We start from the raw sequence: 22695 nt of genomic DNA on the forward strand, positions 1-22695 counted from the left end.
CGCATAAAAAAATAAAAATCATTTCCTGGTAAAAAAAAAATGTTTGGGAACCTTTTTAACATACTGAAATAGCTGCTTCATGCAGAATTCTCTGCCTACCAAATCCATACCTATGAAAGCATATTTTGTGAATGAGTTGTGTCTTAACAAAATGCAGACAATTTAAACTTTTGATGAACGCAACTAATATTGCTATTACCTCTTTTGTTCCTTCTAGGAACAAAAAACCACTCCTCTACAGTGTTTATTTACCTTCAGTTAGATATTTTGTTTTCCCATGAAACTTTAGTGCTTTTATTCTATGGCATGCCAAACTGTTTAAACAGTTCTCATACACATCTCAGGAACTCAGTTCTATTGACCATGCTCTTTTATTACTTCTAAGAGAAACTCTGGACTTACAGGAGTCAATTTGTCATTGAAGATCACCAAAGACTTTTGTGAAGCTGAGATATGACTTATCTATTCCCACCTTGAAAACCAAAAATCGAAAGCATTATTTTTCTTAAGAGTTTGTATGTCCAGACACTTCATTTTAGCAGTTTGTCTTTACTTAGCTCTTTCTGGTATAGCAGTCCCTATTTGACATTTTTGACATTGTCTCTCCATTTGACAGTTCTGAATTGCAAAAGATGGAGGCACAAGGAGGCAAGGAAAGATGTTTGCAAGTGACATTTACGGCTTTGAAGTACTCACTAGCTATTCCTGCTTATTGCCTTCCATCCAACTACAGACATAGTGAGGCTATAGAATGGTGTTGAGTTGTAGGGTTTTCTTTTTATACATTGGGTGCACAATGTTGTACTCATCGGGCTTTTCAGTTTTTAGCGATTTTATTAGATGTAATATGTGATGATTAAAAAAATCAAAATATTTTTGAATCTTTCAGTATCTTTTGAGGAGAAATGACTTAGAGCACTTGACATTTTAATGCAGTTTGTCTTTTCAAATAGATTTGGCTTCTAATGCATGTGACAACAGGACTTTGCTCTTTAGTTAGAGCATACATTTCAGAGTAGTTGTTACCTAAAATATTATCATAAGGCATAAGAAAACACACGATTTAAGTTGCCTTTCATGAACATAATTAAGAATTAATAAGCCTGTACCAGTGGCTAGTCCTCAGAATTTCCACTGTTTTGCCTTTTGTGACCCGTGTTATTAAAAGTCCATTATTTTTACAGACTTTATTAAATTGGATCTTATTAAAGCATTCTATATTTGCATTTGGTCTTTCATAATTCATTATTATTATGACATTTACTTTTTACCATCAGATCTGAAAACATATCATAAGCTACCCTTTTCTCTTGAAAGAAATGCTAATTTCAAACAGTCCTCTAATGGAAGAGAAAAGCTTTATCAGTTTTTTCATTTATTCAAGATCGTGTTAAGAATACTAATGCTAGACTTCTCTATGCTAATATCTGAGAGCTTTTTTTGGTCAAAAGCTTAGAATTATTGTTTTTAGACCACACTGCTAAGTATGTCACTGGCAGGGCACTAGTACAAAAGAAAAGACAATTCTGAAGTACCCTGTTTTAATTCTACAACTGATAAAAAGATTTGCTTGATATTTCATTATTAAATTATGCTTTCATATGAAACAATACTATTTTTATACTTCTCCATGTTTACTAGGTAATGTCTTCACTTAGTTCCTTTAGAAGTTTCTAACAATCGATTTAGTGTGATTATTTGCGGGTGGGTGGGAACGGATTGTGAATTAAAGCTTCAGTGTAACAAAAATGGGATTCTCCATCAAAATAAATGTTTTCTCTACCAGTTATTAGTTGTCTCAGTGTAGAAAATCTGGAGTCTTTCATACTGGTAAATATTTTCATAATTTAATCATAAAAAGGGGTAAAGAGCTCTAAAATTGAACGCAGAAGCCTAGATGTCAACCAGCAGATAGCAAGGTAGCAGTCAAACTGCTGAATTTTAATTTTTTAAATGTTAACTTCCAAAGCAACTCTGCAATGTTAACTGTTTTTTCCTCCACATAGGTTTCTGACGATGTGCACGAGACACTTCGGGAGTGTTGTGGCCCAAACTATTCGAACTCAGAAGACGGATCAGTTTCCACTTTTTCTTATTATTATGGGAAAACGATCATCTAATGAAGTATTGAATGTAATACAAGGTACAGTTCTTGCTTTATATTGAAAATATTTCTTATGTGGCTTCTGAAATTGTTAGGAGATATCCTTGCTAAATGTTTCTTTTTTAAGGTGTTCAGGCTATAAATTTATTACACGGAAGAAACTTGTAATTATCAGCGTATAAATAAATTTATTATTCATAAATGCATTCTTTAGCATAGTGTTAGAGATTGAAGTTGCCATGACTGGAGTAGGATCCTAGTTTAGGTTTTTCAGATTTTCTTTTTAAAAGAAGAAGCCAAATCTCCTGAAAATGGAGTAGCATTTGGTTTTCCAAATTTATAGCCAGATAAATCCCCAAAATGTTTGCATTTTTGTGTAGTGCCAGCATGCATGTAGTTCTCTGTGTAGCTCCTTGTTAATATGTGGACTCCTGTTGCACGTAGTGGGATAATATTTGAGTATGAGTTGCTTTTTCAGGCCCGCCTGCAGTGTTGAGACCCTAAATTGGATCAGAATTTTAAGTAGCTAATATAATCTCATATAAATGAAGATTTCTGTTGTACGTGAGCAGTTATTTCTAGCATAACCATTCTTCCGATTCCGCTGGCAGTGAGGTAACTCAGGTGTGGAATGCCCTTCAACTGCTGTTCTCAGTAACTCTTCAAATTAAAATGCATCACAGAATGGCTACCCCTCATTCTTTCTTCCTCCACAAGGTTGCCTTAATGACTCTGTTCTCATTTATTTGTTGGTCATATCTGTCAGTTTTTATTCTAATATCCTGATTTTCCTGAGGAAATTAAGCCTCTGGAAATCCTGCCTTTTGCAGACAGTGTTACTGTTTCTTTCTGCATATGAGATTAATCATTTTCTTGAGGAATCTGCAATGCTCCTTTCAGTGGCCAAAACTTAATTTTGCATGGATTTTCTCTCTTTAGTGCAAGGTACAGCACAATACTAGTTCATGGTATGTCTGTCTGTTATAAACCTTTTTTCATACAAATAACCTAATAAATAGATTTTATTGTTTTTATAACTCTAGAGCATTGTTAAGCATTCATGTAACTTTAAGCTTCCCACTGAAGTCAGTGGTGCTTACTGTCTCAGAGTCATAATGTAACACAACTTTATATTATAAAATAATCCAAATTATTTCATTGCATTCACTAAGATTTAATTTTGTTTTCTCCAAATAGTGTTTTGAACTAAATTGATAATCCGTTGCAGTCTTACTTAAATTTATCCTTGGATTCAAATTCTATCAAAACCCAAATGTTCTGGGCTTGTTATTTTCCCACGAATTGGGACATTGGTATCTTTTAACAATATATCCTCAAATGAATGGTAGTCTCTGAAGTCATGAATGTTGTAGCATGCGGGATAATATTTTCTGCTAAGGTAGCAAATGTTAGAAATGGGAACAATGAGGGCCTTTCAGGGCAGGGTGAGAAGGCAGTGTTTGCAGAAGAGATACAACAGTGTAGAAACTTAAGTCCTGAAGGCGTTTATTGAAATGCAGACTGTCTAAGTTTGCTTTTGCTTTTTATTTTTTGCTGGGGTTGGAAACTCTGGGTACATTTTTTGTTTTCTTTCTTGGTACTGTGGCTTAAGGTTAGTTTATTCCTTTTAAAATTTTGACCAGCGTTACCAATATCAATGTAGCTCTTGATGGCATTGTTCTGTCAGTTCTGTTCTGTTCTGTCCGAAGATCATTTAGGTTGGCAGATGTTAACAGTTTATAGATTTAGCCTATTTCTCATGGAGAAATGGTCTTGCCTTTTAGCTGCTGTGAGTGGCTCTAACAGGTAATCTAGTCTTCAGTCTAAGAGAAACCAAAGACAGAGCACGTCTTGGTAGGAAATTAAAATTATCTTTCAGTCTTCCTGAAGGCTGGAGACACACTGCTAGAAAAATGTGAGGAATTATCTGTTTGATTATATATATGCTGTATTTCTTGAGATTTATGCACAGGTAATTTACTTTCTATTATTAGCTTTACAAGTTTTATCAGAAGTAAACACACTGAAGAGAGTATATTATTACTATTTGAAATTTCACTACCCAAAATAGTTATACCTGAATAAAAATGCATGTGCACAGATGCATTTAATCACTGTATTCCTTTAAAAAAAATTAAAAATTAAAAATCTGTTTAGATGCTACTGGAAACCTCCTACCTTTTGTTACCTGACTAGCCAATTGCTTCAGTCTCCTTGATTATACCCAAGAATTCTAAACCTGTAAAAAAGAATTCATGTCAGGGAACCCCAGGTATACTTTCCTCTAACATCAGTGTTTAAAAGAAAAATAGAGTTATTGTGTGCAAGCACAAAACCAGTTTTTCAGATTTGAACTACATAAAGTTTTAGCCTATGGTCAATGTTCACTTGCAGAAACAATTTTGAATTTTCAATTAAAATCATTTTGCTAAGGTTTGCTAAAATTTTGCATTTTCTACTCTGTCGCCTTTTTTTTTGAACTGCCTATTTTTTACAGGTTAATTCCAAGATTACTTTTTTTTTTAATAACTTTAATGGTTTGAAGTTCAGCTGTCTCCCTGTGTTGCTAGGTAACACAACAGTGGATGAGCTAATGATGAGGCTGATGGCTGCAATGGAGATCTTCAGTGCTCAGCAGCAGGAAGACATAAAGGATGAGGTGAGACTTGAAAGTTACTGCAGATACCTACTGTCTTCCACAAATCACTGGGGATGCAAAAATAACCAAACATCTCTTTAGCCAATGAAGTTGGGTATGGCACGTTTTAGTGTGCCTCTTCCATTATCTGTGACAAAAATATTAAGCCTTCTTTGTGTCTCCTATAGCTGGGTCTCTCAAAAAAACTCCTTATTGGTTTACTGTCATTTTCAGAGTGTTTGTTTCCTTTTTCTAAATATTAGTCATGAGTAACTGTTTACATTTACACTGGTATTATAGAGCTTAGTATGCTCATACAAGGAAATGGCAATCAGATTTTTTCCCAATGACCAGCTCTAGACTGTAGGTAGAAAGCAAAGATAGATTATGTGTCTTAAAAGTATATGTTTAAAAGGAGTTTGAGAAGCAATTTTAAAAAACAGAACTATGCCAGTACAGAATCACCATTCAGAAGTGAGTAAGAGACAGCACCACTTTGCAAAAACAGTGTTTCAATTGCAAAGAAGTAGACACAGTGAGGCGTACAGCTGAGGGATGTTTATCTGTTACTCTATAAATTGAGAGTGACATTTGGAAGTAATGAAGTACTTACTCGGGAATTTGTAATAATTGGTGTGTTGCCATTCAAGATTATTCTTATCCTGTTGCATAGACATTGATTGACAATAATTCACTAAACATTCTTCACATTTAAATCTTGTATCTTATCTGTATGAGATTTACTGATTATGGTTATAATAATATGAAGGCATGCTATCTACACAGTATTCGTAGTCCATTTTTTTTCTTTATTTATGCTACCTGTAATTCATTGGTGAAGAAATTTGACTTTGATTTTGTTAATACTGAACACAACTTTTAATACGAGGATTACAACAAAAATACAAGGCATGATATAATTGAAATTTTTATTGCATATTAACAGCAATATGTTGAGTACGGATTTTTTTTAAAGCTTTAATAAGAAATTAAAATTCACAATGTGGATGAGTTCTGAAGAAGACAGTACTAGAAATGACAAAATCTGGCAGAAAGGAATAAAATGGAAAGAAAGACATAAAAAGGCAGTAAGACAAGAACAGATAAAAGGATAGGGAAAGGAACTAGAAATAGGAGTAAAGATGTGTAAAAGGAAAAAAAAGTAAAGAAAAAGTCAAAGAAAAATAAAGAAACTGGAGTGGAGTACAGGAACAGGAGACCAGAACAGTTATCCAGAGCGGGGGAGATTATTGTGGAGGAGAGAAGGTAGAAGTCAGGTGAGAAGGTGAGAGACCCATCCTAGGAGGAGAAAACCAGGCGGGTTTGCAACTGAGAAGAATCTGGGCATGATGCTCAAAAGAAAAAGCTCAAAGCTCAAAGAAAGGGAATGCATGGTAGCCTTGAGGCCACGATTGCAGAAGCAGGAAACGGCTTCTCCATCCTGAGCTGCTGGGGGTTCTTCACTGAATGCCCAAGAGCAGTGACAGCCTCCATGTCCCCATGTGATGATATGGATATATCCAGGCTTCTTATTGTAAGTGTTCTTCCTAGGTAGGAAGAATAAAAAAATAATTTTTATACAGTCCTCTAAAATCTTTCATTGTCCACGTCTTCTGTGTATATGTTTTTTTCACATTTCCTTTTGTTTTCCTGTCGCTGAGAGCATCACTGACATTTCTTTCCCATTGGGAGCTTTTTTTCTAATACACTTTGACATTCAGAAAACTAATGGAAAATTTCATAAACTTAGGGGGCAGATTTTCAGACGCTATGGGTTCTATACACAAAGAGGGTATTTACTTATAACTTGGCTTCACTTGTTACAAGCACACAGGAAAGGTGATCTCAGACACTTTTGCCTTTGAAGCAGGAAGTTTGAAAATGAAAAACAACCGTGCTTTATGAAATTGCTATTCCAGAGAGGGAGTATTTGGCAAGCAGACGGTACTCAATAGAAAGCTTTCACCTGAAAAAAAAATGTTGTCTTTTTGTGGTTTGCTACATAACATGTAGCTTTCTTGTAAGTCTTGTACTTGACAACTTAGAGTGTTCAAATATCAACACCTTTTCTTTTTAAAGAACTTACTGCAGTGGGTGCATTTTTTCCCCCAAATATCACAATAGCAAACAGGATACAGAGTCCGGTTTCTGTTACTGTTTTCTTAATAGCAACAGTAAGTCATCATAAAACCACAAGAAGATAAGCAGAAAATTCTTTTGTGCTTTACAATGACAAGTCATCTATATAGCCTTGCTGTAAGGAGAAGTGTGTGTGAGAGAGAGAAATGGAATTGGAAACACGTGTAAATAACAGCATGAAATCGTTAATGGGTCAGTTTACGCAGCTGAACCTCTCCACTTTGGATCTTTAACTTGCATGACCATGAAAGCTTCAAACACAGCTATTGCATAATTCCGTTTAGCACAGCATGTTTTGCAGTGCCCTCTGATGGTTATTTCAGTACAGGATGACTATTACCACTGCCAGCTAATGGTACAGGTGTTCGCCGCGATGCTGGCTGTAGCTGTTGAGGCATCACCTTACAGTCAGTTCCCTGTCATGAATCATCGACTGATTTTGCAGGCAGGATACTCAGAACACCGTCACCAACTTCTCTCTCCTGAGCAAAGTGAGTCATTTCATTAGCTGGTGGTAATGGTATAGTTAGCTAACTCCTGTGCTTTTGTATCCAGGTATTAGTAAAATTTACTGGTTTAGCCTCCTACAATTTTAATCAGACAAATTTGGGGCATATTTCCATAATGTCAATTACTAAAATACCATCATTTAACCGGTGATTGGATTTAACTTAATTAAACACAATATATAAATCTTTAAGATTTTTCTTACTTAGTCTCCGAAGAAATACTTTAAAAAATACTGAGATGTGTATCTGTAGTCATGGTAATCCAGCGTACCTGTCTTGAGGTACAAGTGGTGCTTAATTTAGGCATCCGTTCTCTCTCCTGAACTTTCTTAAAGAGGGACAAATCTGGCTTCCTATTCTTCTTCCTTCTCTCTCCACGGCTTCTGGGCCAGTCATGAACCCTTGGGCCTGTCCTTGCTGTGTGACAGCTGTGTTGACCAGCTGAAATTTCAGAAACCTCATCCTTTTGGGCCACACTGTTGATGTGCCATTGTAGACACATGGCCTAGCTGTTATGCTGTCTCATTTTGTAAGTTTGGTTCTCAAACTGCCTTTGTAGCAAGCCACAAACAATAGCATATGGTCATCCAGGTGCTGATGTTGTACTAATGTGGCCCTTTTGGTAAGAACTGGCCAAATGTTAATTGAATGGTGGTTCAGTGGCCTCAACAGCAGCAAGGCCGGCTGGCCAGGATGCAGTCCTACCCTTCTCAGCGTGGTCAGGTCTAGGGTCTGAGCCCAGCCTCAGGGTATGTAGCAGAATTGTACATGCACCAGTAGAGACCACCATCTCCCAGGGAAATATTCAGTCCTGTGAGTTTCTTACCCTAGAAACAGCTCCAGGCTCCTTCTAATGGAATAAGAGGCTGCACTAATGATTTCATAGATCTAATGGACATATTTTCCTTTTCTAACCACGTCTACTCGTCATACCCACACTACAATTGTTTGTACCTCAACTACTGTTTGGGCGGTAGGGTTGGGGATTTTTACAAAGAGGAAATAAATGCAACTGAAGAGTTTCTCCTGCAAGTGAGAGAGCAGTCGTCTCAGAACAGAGGTGCCTGGCCCCTGCCGGTGTTGATCAAGGTGTGAACTGAGATTTGTCGGGGATTGACTTTGAAAGGAGTGCGTGGTATCAGTTCCTCTTAAGTGTCAGTGCCTGCTGCTGGACTTTGACAAGAAAACAAATGATAATTGTAAAATAGTCTATGCCCTGGAATGTCCATTTGCAAACGCTCTGTTAGTTTGCTTGCTTTAATTTGATAGTTAAATAAACATCCCAGCATTGCATGATGGGCCCACACAGATCTGAGTTAGTTCCTTCGTGAGGCTGATGTGAAGAGATCCCTGATTAAATACTGGCATTACAGTGCAACACACCTGTTCTGGGCTGATCCTAAGCATTTTTCTCTGTTGCCTGAGGTGGAGGCTTCTCAAAGGATTACAGTAACACTTTTTGACAAGCTTATACAGGGTGGAGTTTCCATGTAATGACAGGGCTCATTTGATGATCTCTCAGTAATGCATTCTTTTTATTTTTGCTGTCAACATTTATTACTGTAAAAGCAATGACTGTTACACAGCTGGTCCAACTTGTCCACATTTAAGTAACAGTAGGTCTCTCATCGTGTTTATTTTCGCAGTTATGCAACTCTAGCACTCCTGCTCTCAGATGAGACTTCAAGGTGGAATTGAAATACCCACAATTGCTTGAAACGCTTTATTCCTACAAATCCAAATTAAAACCTTTAATTCACTTTAAACTGTGCCTGCTGAAACATTGTAAAGGAGAGATAATTAAGAATGTTTAAACTTGAAAAATTGTTGTAATCAGTCTCACTGAAGATAAGCTGTAGAAAAATGTAGACCTGCAAAGTCACCGTCTTTGCTCTCTGATCTTAGATGACATCTCTTCTTCCTAGATGCAGCTACAGCATGAGAAAAAAATTCCTTTCCTAACTAATATATGGATGGAGATTTTAAAAATATGTTAAAAAAAATAAAAAGCCAAAAAAAAACCGCAACACTCCAAAACAGCAACATAAATTCACCTTCTTTTCACTGCCTCAGCTATTTGTAGAAATATGCTCGTATGTCTGTCCCAGAACTGTCTTGTACTAGGCAGAGATTTACTGGCCAAAGTGTTATTTTTGTAACTTCGAAGTAAGGAAAATAGATTGCTGTGTCTTCCTCGTCTTCTGCCTCTCTGCTGTCTAATGTCAGGGATTTAGGGATTTCCCTTTTTTTCGCCATGCTGATATAACAGTTCTGACTTCCAACACCTTTTCTCATTCCCCTTCCAAAGATGTATTTCACAGCCACAAAGGAAACTTGAGGAAGAGAACTCAGTCCTTGTGAATATTCTCCTAATCTGTGATGTTAGTCTTTTCTTCCCTCGGATCAGTTGCTTTTCTCCCTTCTTTACCTGCAGTTGTGCTTTCTGGTTAGAGGATGGCCTAAATATTTCTATCAGCCATGCAGTAGACCTCTGTGATTTCTGTTTAGGCACTGAATTAAAATCGGTAGAAGTTAGGTGTTTGAATACCTTTGATAATCTGCATTCCATCTAACACTGTCATGTGTATCATGGTGTATAGTATTTGCACAACAGGAGGCTATGAGAATAAATACATGAAATTCATTAAATTCCAAAGCGCAAAACATTACGGTGATGACAGCTATCTAACGGAGATTCTCTTGTAACCTCTCAAAAATCCAATTAGCACATTTACTAATTATTACTAGTTATAACTAATTAAACTACAGTAATCAAAATTTATTTGAATAAATTTTCTTATTTTGTATTTGTATTATGAGAGCACCCCAAAGCTTCAGTGATTGGTTTCCCATTGTGCACTTCACTGTACTAACGCACCAGCAAGTACGGTTGCTGTCTTCAGGAGTTTACGGACTATTTTGAACTTAGACCAAACGTGAAACAATGACAGTGGAAAGAAAGAAGATGACATGAAAATATCTTCAGCTCAGATGGGTTTTCAGCTGTGTATGTTGATGGCTGCAGCCACTGACTGTTAGCTTAGTTTCTCTTAATAAACTTGAGCTTTCTCAGTGTGCAGCCCAGACTGGTAGAAGTTTTAGTACAACTGTCTGGATGATTTTCCATGGCAAATAACTGCAGAACTGCTTCTGGAAGGTTTTGGTTTTGCTTTCTTTCATATCGTTTGAAGTAATTCCCAAAAATCAGTATCTGGAACTGGGCTTTGAGCCTTCGATATAAACTGGCAGGATTCTGCCCCTCTCCCCCTGTTCAGTCCTGCCTCCCCACCTCTGGTTCTGCTTCATTTTCATCGTTCTTGTATGCCTAACACGTTTTGTGTACACTTTTTAATTCTACATATTCCCCATCATGTATGTTTAAGTTATACAATGTGCAAGTCTGTCATCTCTAGTGAATCAAATTAATGCTTTTATTGCACTGGTTTGTTTGGACAAAGGGGTGTTTCTCTTTAACGCTCCCGTGAATAGCCTAAAGCACTTGCAGTTTTTAATTTCAGGAGTGGTTCGGTGAAATGAACCATCTTTCAGATAAGCATTCAGCACTTGTAAGTGCACTTCTTTTTGTCTCTCTTGTAACAGCCATTTACTCATTGATGCTCTGAGAAATGTCTTCTGCTCATGGTAATCTTATGTAGTTGTTTTATCTGGTTTTACTTCAGAGTAATACTAATCCCAAAGAGCAATGGGGTGTAACACATCTCTCTGAGACAGATCAGGTACAAAACTGATACCTGGGGTTAAATCATTAAATCCTGCCTTCACAAGCAACAACATTAAAAAGCACAGAAATTCCAAGGCTGACTTTTCCAGCTAAATATCCCATACAAGAAGCCAATTTCTGTGTCCTGTGTATTTTTTCCCCTATATAATCTGCAGGAAAAAAAAAAAAAAAAGGAGAGTGCTGTTCCAAGTGCAATCAGGAGTCCAACTTTTTCATCATACTGATTCTGAAAATTCGTTCTATTAGGTGCTTCAGAGGTAGCTTTATGAAATTGTTTAGGGAATAATTATTGGAGAGGGAACATACATACTTTTCCCTATGCGCTGAGCTCTGATAGCATAGAGTAAGCATCCATGTAGGCTGACAAGACCCTTTTTCCTTTTAACTTTAAAGATTTAAATCCTTTCTGCTCCATCATGCACTTCAAGCTCATTCAATTTTTTGCTTCCATTGTACCACCTCTCTTTACCTCACCTCTTTGCTCTTTGTTCCCTAACGTTCCTCTGCCATTGCACCCTTTCTCCCTTCCTTCCTATTTTCTTCCACCTCGTTTTCCTCATGGTACACTGTCAGAAGGATGGGCTTTTCTCTTCACCACTGATCTCTTGGCTTGCAGAGTTCATCCTTCCTTTTTTTTTTAGTCTTTATTTGTCTGTTCAGATCTTACATTCATCATGAAGCAGATGAGGCCTACTGCCTTAGTAAAGTCGGATCATGTAATTTTGTCCAAAGGTAGAATTTAAACATACAAAAACGCTTGTATGAGCAAAGATTTTTTTTAATTGTTGATTTCATTGGATTTGTTTGGTATCTAAATCATTCCCAATTGCTCGGATTTTCTTTTGTTGAACACCAAATAAGACTTTTAAGGCTTGTGCAAGAGCAGCTAAAAGAATCTTGATCCAAGTGAATGAAATTCATATCAAGGGTGAATTCTGTGTTTCATTCTATATTTATTCTATATTTTTTTATTATGTAAACTTGTTAAATGTCTGCAGATTTCTTCTGCAGCAGACAAGTAGAATTTACTTTTACCATGATTCATTTTAACAAATAATACAGAGATGACAATGTTTGAACTAGAAGCCAGGCTAGTGTGACAAAGCCAAGTCTGATCTCTCATGCAATATTGCATTCGTTTCAAAACAGATGTGACAAAAACACGAAGTTGATCTTGTTCCAATTCAGTACAAGTTCAAATGTAAAGTTGCGTTGTTCGTTTTCAGCCCTTGTTCTGGATTCATGTTACGTTTTTCATGCTCTAGTAAGAAACAACCAGGTAGCTATTTCAACATTTAATTAATACAGAAAATATTTTGTTCTGTGGACATTTTCATTAAAATCTAAAACTAGTACTTAAAATTTCTCGAGGGACTTTTTACCTTCAAGGAGCAAAACCCCTGTGATTCGGATGGTTTATGTTAACACCTTCCTTTGGTCACTGGTGTGAAACTCAGAACTGCTGAGTGTAATTCCTCTTTCTGATGTAGGCTTTTTAATTGAACTGGGATAAGAGGTCTGTTCACATCTTGGTTTCTTGAAAACAGAAGATGGCCATTTTGCATGCATTGCAGAAGTAACATGAAGTTGCATTTATTAATGCTCAGTAGATGCTGCAATTTATGTAGGGTTTAAGAAGATAGATGTCAGCTACCTCATGTTTTGTTAATGGACAACACATATGACGTTTTAAAATTAATTTTTAGTAGTATTGCTAGTCTTTTTTTTCCTTCATGCCATCTTTTTTAGGTAGCAATGAAAGATTAATTGCAAAATATTTTGTTCTGCTTTTCCTGTGAACATCGTCACTTTTATTTTATTGCTTTCTAGTATATTTGTGTCATCTTCATACTTTGTATGATTTCCCTAGAGGAAGTGATGACTAAAATAATGAACTGCAGCATCTAATGTTAAAAAATTGTCCAAGGTGTAACTCTGAACGAGAGAATATTATAAATCTGCCATAATCACCATAGACGTGGCTATTCCTATAGAGTGTGAGCAGTGTTAGCAAAACACAGGAATAGGACACACACACACACACACACACACACACACACACACACAAACAACAAAAATCCATGTGATTGATTACATCTGCTTTTCAGCTGAAGAAATCTGGATTCCAGTGCTGTTTAGTTTAGCTACAGATTTTTTTTTCTTAGATCTGTTTCAGTAGGAACAGTATTATTTCTATGTGGTGTAAAGCTCGGTGGCAAGGTCATTTACTTCTAGATGTGGCTTACATATTTCTTTGAGGACCAGGCAGTCATGCATAGCAATTCTTCGCATTCCTGACATCTTTTTCATAATCCGGTTTTAGGACGATGATAACTGTGATGAATGGGGAGGAAACAAATATATTTTTCTGAGATGCCCGGAATTCATATTTATATTCTTGCTGTAGAATCTAGAGCGTCAGTATTTTTTGAAGGTGTCATCCAGATTATGTAATTTAAACTAATTTCAAAAATTGCTCAGTAAAGATCCTTGTAGGTAAATGAATCCTGTACTCATCTCAAGTAACCTTTAATAACTTCCTTGAGTAGACCGTTTGTTTAATGTGAAATAAAAGTCAGTATTCAATTTCATACAACTCTTGATTTAGTATATATTTTTGGAGTTATTTTTAACAATTTTTACATTTTTAACATTTAGTTATATGTTAATTGCTAGCAGTCTTTGGCAAAGAGCCTGTAGTTGCATCTGATCTTTCAGTTGTCCCTCCAGCATCGATCACCCAGACTTGTGGGATCTTTGACATGAAGTTACGGTAATGTATGAAGTTGCAAAACATGAAAGATAAACAGGTTCTCTCCAAAACAACTCTTAATATTTTTTAAATGCTTGTCCTCTCACAGAATGCCTGAATTCATTGTCTTTCAGGAGGTTGGTTTGAGAAATTAGTTTTGTTTCTTACCATTTTAAGGTAAACTTACTGTATGTTTATGGAAAGTTTCAATATAGACAGTATAAAAGGTGGGTTTTTTTATATGTTACATTCCATCTGTAAAGAGTTGGGAACTGTGGGTTCAAGAAGCTTTCCTCACTTTTGGATATTATAAAAATCATCCCCTCTTCCAGAAATTGAATATTAATGTAGGTAGTTTATGCTGGCATGTTTGAGTTAATCTTTGAAGGCATTCCATGAACATAGCATATAAAGCTTATCAAAGTCCAGAGAAGCCAGAGGGGAATGGGTTATTGGTGGTTATTGTCCTTGTTACGTTTTGCAAGAATTACTTCTCATGTTTTAGCTCTGCTGAACAAAGTGATGGTTTCTCTATCTTCTGTGAATAAAATTTAGGAGACACTGATTGTAGAATAATCTTGGGTCCTGTTTCTATAAGGAAGAAGAGTTTCCTCTAAAAAGATCTTGTTACTTTCCATCTGGAGGTTGTATACCTTTTCCTGCAATTTGTCCTTTCCTCTTGTGGTTGCATGCAGCTCTAGAACTTTTTAACCACTAATACGCTAGAGTTTTGTTTGAGGAACATCTTGGCATGGTTGCATGACATGACAGTAACAGTTAACTATGCTCCTTTCATTTAAAATCGAGTTTTTGCCAAAGAGTGAGGTTTCTGGGATAAAATGAGTTTGCAAAATGATTCTTTTAAGTGGAACAAGCCTTGCAGATCATGAGGAATATTATGATAATGCTTCAGAAAGCTGTAGTAGTAGGTTTTCATTTCTGTGAAACCCCAGCCTAAGTGCTGTGTTGCTGGTAACTCCGGGTGACAGCGCTGAGCCCACCAGCAGTCTCACAGCTAAATCTTATTGATTTTTGTAGGGACCACTGCAGCCTCTGCAGGGCTCTAGGAGGATTATAGGATGTGAGAAGAGTAAGCGCAGAGCAGCCGACGTTGTCTCTGGCTGCAGCAGCAGAGCATGGAGCTAAGGATTGTATACTTTGCTTTATCAGATAGTGCCCCGGTGCTTTTCAGCTTTCAGGGATATCCACTTCTTGATCCTCCACTGTATGGGTGACGCCTCACTTTGCCATTAGCATATTTTTCATAAACCCTTACTTTCTGTGCTGTGATCATTAATAAGACATTTTGCTAGGTTTGCTGGCTTGAAGTTGGCTTACTAACCTCATGTTTCTCGTCTGCCTGCATCTTTACATTTGAGACACTTCAGAGCACTACTTGTTACTGTCCCATCCTCGTAGAGTATTCAGTACGATATGAATTGAGGCCTCTGGATGATGTTTAATAGTATTGGCCCTGGATGGGTCCTGCTGACTGTGTTTTTACCAGGAAAGGTCCTGGGAGTAGGCCTCCTCTCACGGAACAAACCATTCCCTCCTGTCAGTTGAAGTAGATGATAAATTACAATCCAGCCTTGTCCTCCATACCATAATCTATCCTTCCACACTACAAGGCAGTCCAAACAGTCAGCTGCAGGAGTGACATCCCTGTGAGACCTTCCCCAGTGCTGGGCCACACGTGTCCCTCCAGTGTCCCTTGTCCTGCTCTGGCAGGCTGGATTCTCCGTGCGTGGCTGGTGCAGGAGAAGGCTTTCAGCTGCTCCCGGCCTCTGCCTAGGCCACAGTAAAGGTGGCAGGACAAAGAGCTTTGGTGCCAGCTCCAGCCCTTGGGCCGGGGCTTGGACACACTGTTCACCATACATAGCATGGCAATTGAAATGTAGCCTTAGGTAAGTTGTAATTTTTTTCTTTTTTAAAGCTAAGGTTGCCCTTGAGGCACTTCTGATTTTTTTTTTCTCGTAGCAATAGCTAGATAAGTAAGGCAGTCAGATATATATGTATATTTATATTTTTATTAAGTCATGAGGGTAGAGAATGCTGGTGAACAGAGATGTAAGATATATGTCATGATGGTCACCACATGCTGGTGGTTTCATTTTCTTTTCTCTTCCTTTCTTTTTTCTTTTTTTTTTTTAGGATGAACGTGAAGCCAGAGAAAATGTGAAAAGAGAGCAGGATGAAGCATACCGCATATCACTCGAAGCTGACAGAGCGAAGGTGTGTGGCTGGTGAAGTGATTGTGTGAATGCCAAGATGTGAATCTGTCCATGACTGGTGAAATCTCTCTGGTGCATCACTTCAGTTTTGCTTTTTAATATGAGACCATTGCAGAAAGAGCCATAAGTGGTTATCAAATGGCACTAGATACATTCACAAGATTTGACTTTTTGATCTTTTTTATCTTTTTGCTAAAGCAGTACTGACCCTACATAATAATAGAAGCTGCCAATGGAATGATAGGAAAAGATCACTTAATAAATATCCTATTTCTAATGTTAGTTTCTAACTCACAATTAATGATCATTATCAGAGGTTTCTAGGCCGGGTGAACCTTGGGTCTAACCATATCTGGAATCTTTTACAAAAGAGAAATTCAAGACATTTCAGAATATATGTAACTAATTATGTTAATGTGGTAAATTCTTGAGGACAAAAGTTGAGTTCAGATAAGTTTCCATTAACAAGCTTCATAAGAACTGTGAAGGTTTTATTCACCTGGCTTTGTATTGTGCAAATACGTCAGTCATCCATGGATCTGTGGAAAGCGAAGTGAGTACATGTGTATTTACTATGTGTTTCTTTTTATTAGAGAGAAGCACAAGAGAGAGAAATGGCAGAGCAGTTTCGCTTGGAACAGATTCGGAAAGAACAGGAGGAAGAACGTGAGGTGGGATGTTTTACCTTTTCTGACAACTTTTTGAATTCATGAGGCTTCTGGAGGTTGCAGCTTTTGTTCAACATACCTTGTAACTTTAATTCAAAGTATACTTTTCATCTGAACACCAAATCAGTATTTTTATTAATTTATTATGATATATATATAACAATATAATGCAACTAAATAATTTTCATCTTCACTTAGTTTTTCTTTTCTATCATCTGGCTCTGAATTAGAGCCAGATATTAGATAGGCCCGAGAACAAAAGATCTGTGAAATAAGTTTCATAAATAGTGGAATCTTTGGGAGTCTCAAATCTTGTGTCTGAAGGCACTGCTTTTGAAAATATAATGCCATGGAGCCTTTTCATTTTTTCCAGGAAGTAGCACAAAGCCTAACTGCAATTCTGATCAAACAAGTTGCCAAGTCTTATTTGGGAGACAAAAGACTTTTAAAAAAAATTTTTGAAGAAATCAAAACAAACTAACAACAACAACAAAAAAAAAGTCTAGAAAATTGAATCAATTGTATGTCTTAAAATGTCTAAACAATCTCCTACAGAATCTTCCTTAGGTTGAAAATTGTATTTAAACAAACTCTTGAGGTCTCTAGGCCTATATAAAAATGTAGAAACCATATGCTGTGAAGAGTGCTTGCTGTTCCTCAAACCCTGTTACTTTGTAGATTCTCTCAATTTTGTAGATTCTGCAGGCCCCAAAACCTGCCAGAGAGAGCTCCTGCAGCCTCTTGCTGGATCTAGGCTGGCTCCTGTCCTAGCTGTGTATCACTGTAGGCGTAAATAATCATGTACATGAATTTTACAGTGGCTTCCTGTTTTTCACCTGCTGACAAATAAGTAATATGGTTTAAAAGAGAAGAAAAAAGGCTTTGTTACAGCCATGTTTCTTCCCTTGAAACCCCACCACATTTCAAAGGATAGGTGAAACAGACGAGTCATTAAAGTATTTTCAGCTGTTCTGTGAAGTGATCTTGAAATAGATGTCCTTACAGAACTGCTATGAAACACACCTAGCTCATATTTGAAAGGGACTTTGAAACCCTTGAATAAAATGTTCAAAATAAGTGACGTACACATAAATGTATTGACTGAAATTAGAGTTGACTGAGTGTTGTCCTTTGACTTCTAGGCATATAAGATTTTGTGAGGAAGTTGCTAATGACTACAAAGCTACATCGACATCCCTATTGAATATGTATTTCCTGAGTATATTTCCAGTATTACTGCAAATATAGATAAAATATATTTTCAATATTTATTCATTTATATAAAATATCAGAGTTTCGGTATTTTTAGTGGAGTTTATATAACTCTTCTGCTCTGACTCCCAGCAATGATGGAGATTTGAAATTTGGCATTATATTCTCATTTAATTTTCCATTTAGTTAAAAGTCCTTGGAACTCACGGAATCCTGATAAATCACAGCCTTCCTCATCGGCCCCCCGCCCCAGACTTAAATATATATTTGACATTTCAGTCTTGTGTACTTTGCTGATGTATGAAAAAATTGCATTACACAACTGCAAAAAGTTGGCTACCAGTGCAGCTATTATTCCCAGAGACAAACCCAATAAACAAACTGTATAAGCAATGCATTTGCATATATATTTTGACCAAGATAATTGCCTTAAAAAAGTCTGAACCATTTAAACATTCAAGAACGTTTTAAACAGTGCCGTGTTGTAAATACTGCATTCCATCAAAGCAGTAGAATTCAATGATTTAGTAAAAATGCAGTCCAGTCTTCTATATTATTCCACAGTATCTGATGGCTTTCTTAGCTCCTGTTGTTAACATAAGCCAAGAATAAGAGGATAAAAACACAACTGGATGAGCCGTGCACAAAACTCAACTGTGAGAATTTTGTCGAGTAGTCGAAAGCTGGCAATTCTGTAAGGTCAATAGCAATTAAAAATAAATCAGTACTGTAGCAATAACAGACTATTGGGCAATCGCTTATAATCAGATTCAAATAATAAAAACATTTTTGTTATTTAAGTAATTTCATATGCATAGAAACAATAATTCACTCTGCTTTAGTATATCTGCTCCTGAACCCTTTCTAACACCTTGGCCTTTTGAAAAGTGTTTTCTTACACAAAGCCTGCAAAGCTAGTCCATGTTATCAAAATATATCTGGGCTTCCCTGTTTCACTGTAGACTGCAGTAATGAAAATAATAGGATCTGTTTGCTTAGTAGAACAAAAGGGATTTTAACAATAATGTTTACTAACACTCCCATTTTCAAGTATACAGATTACTTATACTGAATTGTTCTGCAACAGTGTTTACTTACAGAAGTGCCTCTATGTTCAGTTCCTATATTTAAAATCAGGCTACTGAGCTATTCACATACTGAACATCTTTTTATCAACAAAACTGAAATTGCTTGTTCAGATCCAAGAGTTATTAATGTGATCCATCTCATCATTGTTTTCTGACTTGGTTTGCTGGTACAGAATATCCATTGTAAACTGCCGTTTTACATTGAAGCCTGGGAGACTAGTTACTTGAGGGAGCGACGCATTCTTTGCACAAAGAAAAGAGCTCTAATGAGCTACTGTTGTTTATTTTTCTATAATATAATTGATTGGGTTCAGTAAATAATGTAGCATCTGTTGTTATACTGTGTGGGGAAATGTCAAAACAGAAAGACAGTAAGCAGGTGGTTGAGTATGGAGAGAGAGAAAATTAAAATAGAATCTATTTAAAATATAATCTCATAGTAGATGAGCAAAAATGAACTCAAGTTCTATGTATAAATATTTATACTGAGCTATAATTTGCTCAGAGGTTCGTGTGCAAGAAGTAGACTATTTAAAAGGCTTCTTAATCTTGCTTTTGCCCATTCCTTTCTCTTTACTGCAATCATCCTCCATCAATATCTGTTACTAAATGACCTTGGGGAGATTTTCAAAGGCATAAATAGCAACTGTGTATTATGAAAGTGCCTTTAAATTCTAGGTAAAGCAGTGCATGACTGCAGCATTTTGGAATACTGTCTTTTAGGTGTATTGGGAAGGAATTGTTATTCTGCTTCTAGCGCTTGTTGAGATTCTCATTAACTGCTGCCTGAAGTAAGGTGATACGGTAACAAGGCTGCTTTCTAAACATGATCTTATTTTTAAAAGAAATCAGCCTCTGTCTGAGGGCGCCAACAGCATTCAGTACCCATGAAAATCAAGCCCACCTATGGCAGCAGTCTAATATTAGGCTTTTGTTGCTGTTGTTGTTTCTTTGTTTTTAATTCTGATCAAAGTGTAAATGTTGTAGTTCCTGGAGGCAAAGGTCAGTGAATACAGACTTGGTTCCTGCTTGTAAAGTCTTGACATCAGCAATACACGCAGTGTTAGCAGGAAGGCAAGCATCTGCATTTTTAGCTGTGGAGTGCAGCCTGGGCATTACAGTGCTGGCTGGCTGCGTGCAAGTTGTTTCAGAAGATGTGCACACCTGTGCTTGGAGTAGTCTTCCTGCAAGTAGTAATAATAATTGCTTTCTTTAAACCTTAAAGTTCCCATGTCTCTCCTCCCAATTTCCTTCTTTGACTGTTCCAAATTTTGTATATACACTATATTTAATACACATTTGTGATATTTTTAAGCACATCTAACAGTGTTTTAATTTATTTATAGTAAATCTCTTGCACATATTTCTTTTTATTCTGAACTGCCACTGAGGGTCTTGTCTTTGGTACAAATGGTCAATTACTCTGTATAAGAGGAAGGCAATTTGATAATAAGTGCATTTGAAGAAATACTTTTACTGCCTTCAATTTATACCCTTTTAAGGAAGCAATTGGCCACTTGACAATTATTCTCTCTTTCAAATTTTTCAAGGCTTTCTGCCAAATGATTAAATTACTTATCCCCATCGTGCATTAACTGTACACCTAATAATATGTGTTATAAAGAAGGATTTATTTTAATTAGTTGTCTGGTGAGCTGTTATTAAGGAGTGAATAAAAATGATTTTGTCGTTGAGATATAAAGCACAACTATGGCACATCATGAAATTCTAGAAGACATGAACAGAAAAGCTCTTTCCTTTTCTTCTGTTGTTAAGACTGCAACCTGAATGGTTATTTTTCCATCCTCAGGCTATCAGGCTCTCTCTTGAGCAATCTTTGCCTCCAGAACCGAAAGAGGAGAGCACCGAGTCAGTCAGCAAACTGCGTATTCGGACACCCAGCGGAGAATTCTTTGAGCGACGTTTCCTGGCCAGCAGCAAGCTGCAGGTTGTCTTTGATTTTGTAGCTTCCAAGGGATATCCTTGGGAGGAATACAAGCTGCTGGGCACCTTTCCAAGGAGAGATGTGAGTAAATGCACCTTCCAGGAATAATATCACTACTTCTTAATTGTGTGTGTTTGGATGACCAGTATGTTTTAGCATAGAAAATAAAAGCTGTGCCTGAATATGTTAGAGTGTGGCCCAAGCTCTGTGGCTGTGAGCAAGCCAGGTGCTAGCCTAACAGTGCTATCATATGTTGCATACAAAATTGCACTGTGAAATCTGTTTCCAGTGACATTTTAAAAAATCCTTCATTTCTGATACAAACAAGTTGTGGATCACATTCAGTGAAAAATGTCCATGTGTTCTGACTGTGAGCCAGCATCACTCGCTTCATGTTGCGAAGGAAAGAGCATCAATATTAGTCTGCTGTTTAGGTCTGATATAGATTAGTATTTCTCTGGTCATTGTTTTTGCCATTTTATTCCAATTTTATGTTATGACCAGGAAGGCTCAGTGTCAGATAACAAATGGTTACGAGCTAATCAGTATGCTGTAATGAATTATTCATCCACCTGTTACATCATACAACCAAGTAATCATTTATACCTTCTGCGTCCAAATTCTAGTGATGTACTTGCTGTGACTGATTTTCAAAGTCAATACCACTTACTGCTTACAAAAGCAAGTTCAGTTCTGTTGGTTTATCAACAGATACTTATGTGCTTGTTACCAGGTTTCGCTTAAGATAACTATGTGTTGTCTGCTCTTTTGCAGTTTAACTTTAATTTAACTAGTCATGGTTACAGCGAAGGTAAAAGTCAGTGGATCCAACTGTGCAGCAATTAATATGAGGGCACTGCGTAAAAGGGGGAAGGTAATGGGGTAATGCAGAGGTGACAGTACAAACTGAGCCAAGCAGTGATGGGTGAAGTTCAGCAGCTTTTTGGCTGTGCTAACTCCGGTACTGCAAATGAGTTGGGCAGCTTTGGGCTGGAGCAGGGGTTTTGTTGTCCGGGGGAATCTCCAGGTGACTGGTTAAGCCATTTTTCATCAAAGGAGCTCAGTATCTGGGTTGCTTTTCCATTTTCTTTCTCATCACTGCCTGTGGAGGAAGTTCACTAGGAGCAGAGCTCTGATTGGCGTGTTTACAGTACTGTTTTGTAACAGCAGCCCATTGCTTTATCATCCTATTTGTAAGTTATTTTAAGTGACACAAGTACTCCAAAAGGGGAAGAAAATAATGTCTTTAACAAGCTATGACCTTGAGAGTGGATGTGATTTCTGAAGATTCATGGCATAATTCTGTAAACAAGATTGCAGTGCTTACAGCTTTTCTTCCACCTTGTCTTATATTGAGAATCCTAATCAGTCAGACTGAAAAGAAGCATTTTGGGAATCTCATTAATCACTAATTAACTTTACTCCTTAAGCATGTGATATCATTTCCAGTGGAACCAAGGACTGGAAGTCATCTAAGTTTCCAGTATCATTCACCTTACTCAACAATCTTTCACAGTCTAAACAACGTTTTCATGTGTTTTAAATATTCTGCAATCATACCTTCCTGCCTGTAACATATTAATGTCCTAGCACATTAATACAAAAAATTGTTATTACAAAAAAAAAAAGAAAATCAACCTATGAATATATTACCTTTTTTTTCC

General features: G+C 36.9%; 1 protein-coding gene across 1 annotated transcript in view; it reads left to right on the forward strand.

The window, feature by feature from the left end:
• Positions 1 to 22695, forward strand: part of FAF1 (Fas associated factor 1) — a 159308-nt gene that overhangs the window by 122018 nt on the left and 14595 nt on the right. The window contains exons 14-18 of the mRNA XM_068690190.1: positions 2007 to 2143; positions 4675 to 4763; positions 16039 to 16119; positions 16712 to 16789; positions 20897 to 21112. Coding sequence (XP_068546291.1) covers positions 2007 to 2143; positions 4675 to 4763; positions 16039 to 16119; positions 16712 to 16789; positions 20897 to 21112 — 601 coding nt within the window. The remainder of the gene's footprint in view (positions 1 to 2006; positions 2144 to 4674; positions 4764 to 16038; positions 16120 to 16711; positions 16790 to 20896; positions 21113 to 22695) is intronic.

The sequence above is a fragment of the Anas acuta genome, chromosome 8 (assembly GCF_963932015.1).
Source record: "Anas acuta chromosome 8, bAnaAcu1.1, whole genome shotgun sequence".
Lineage (NCBI taxonomy): Eukaryota > Metazoa > Chordata > Aves > Anseriformes > Anatidae > Anas > Anas acuta.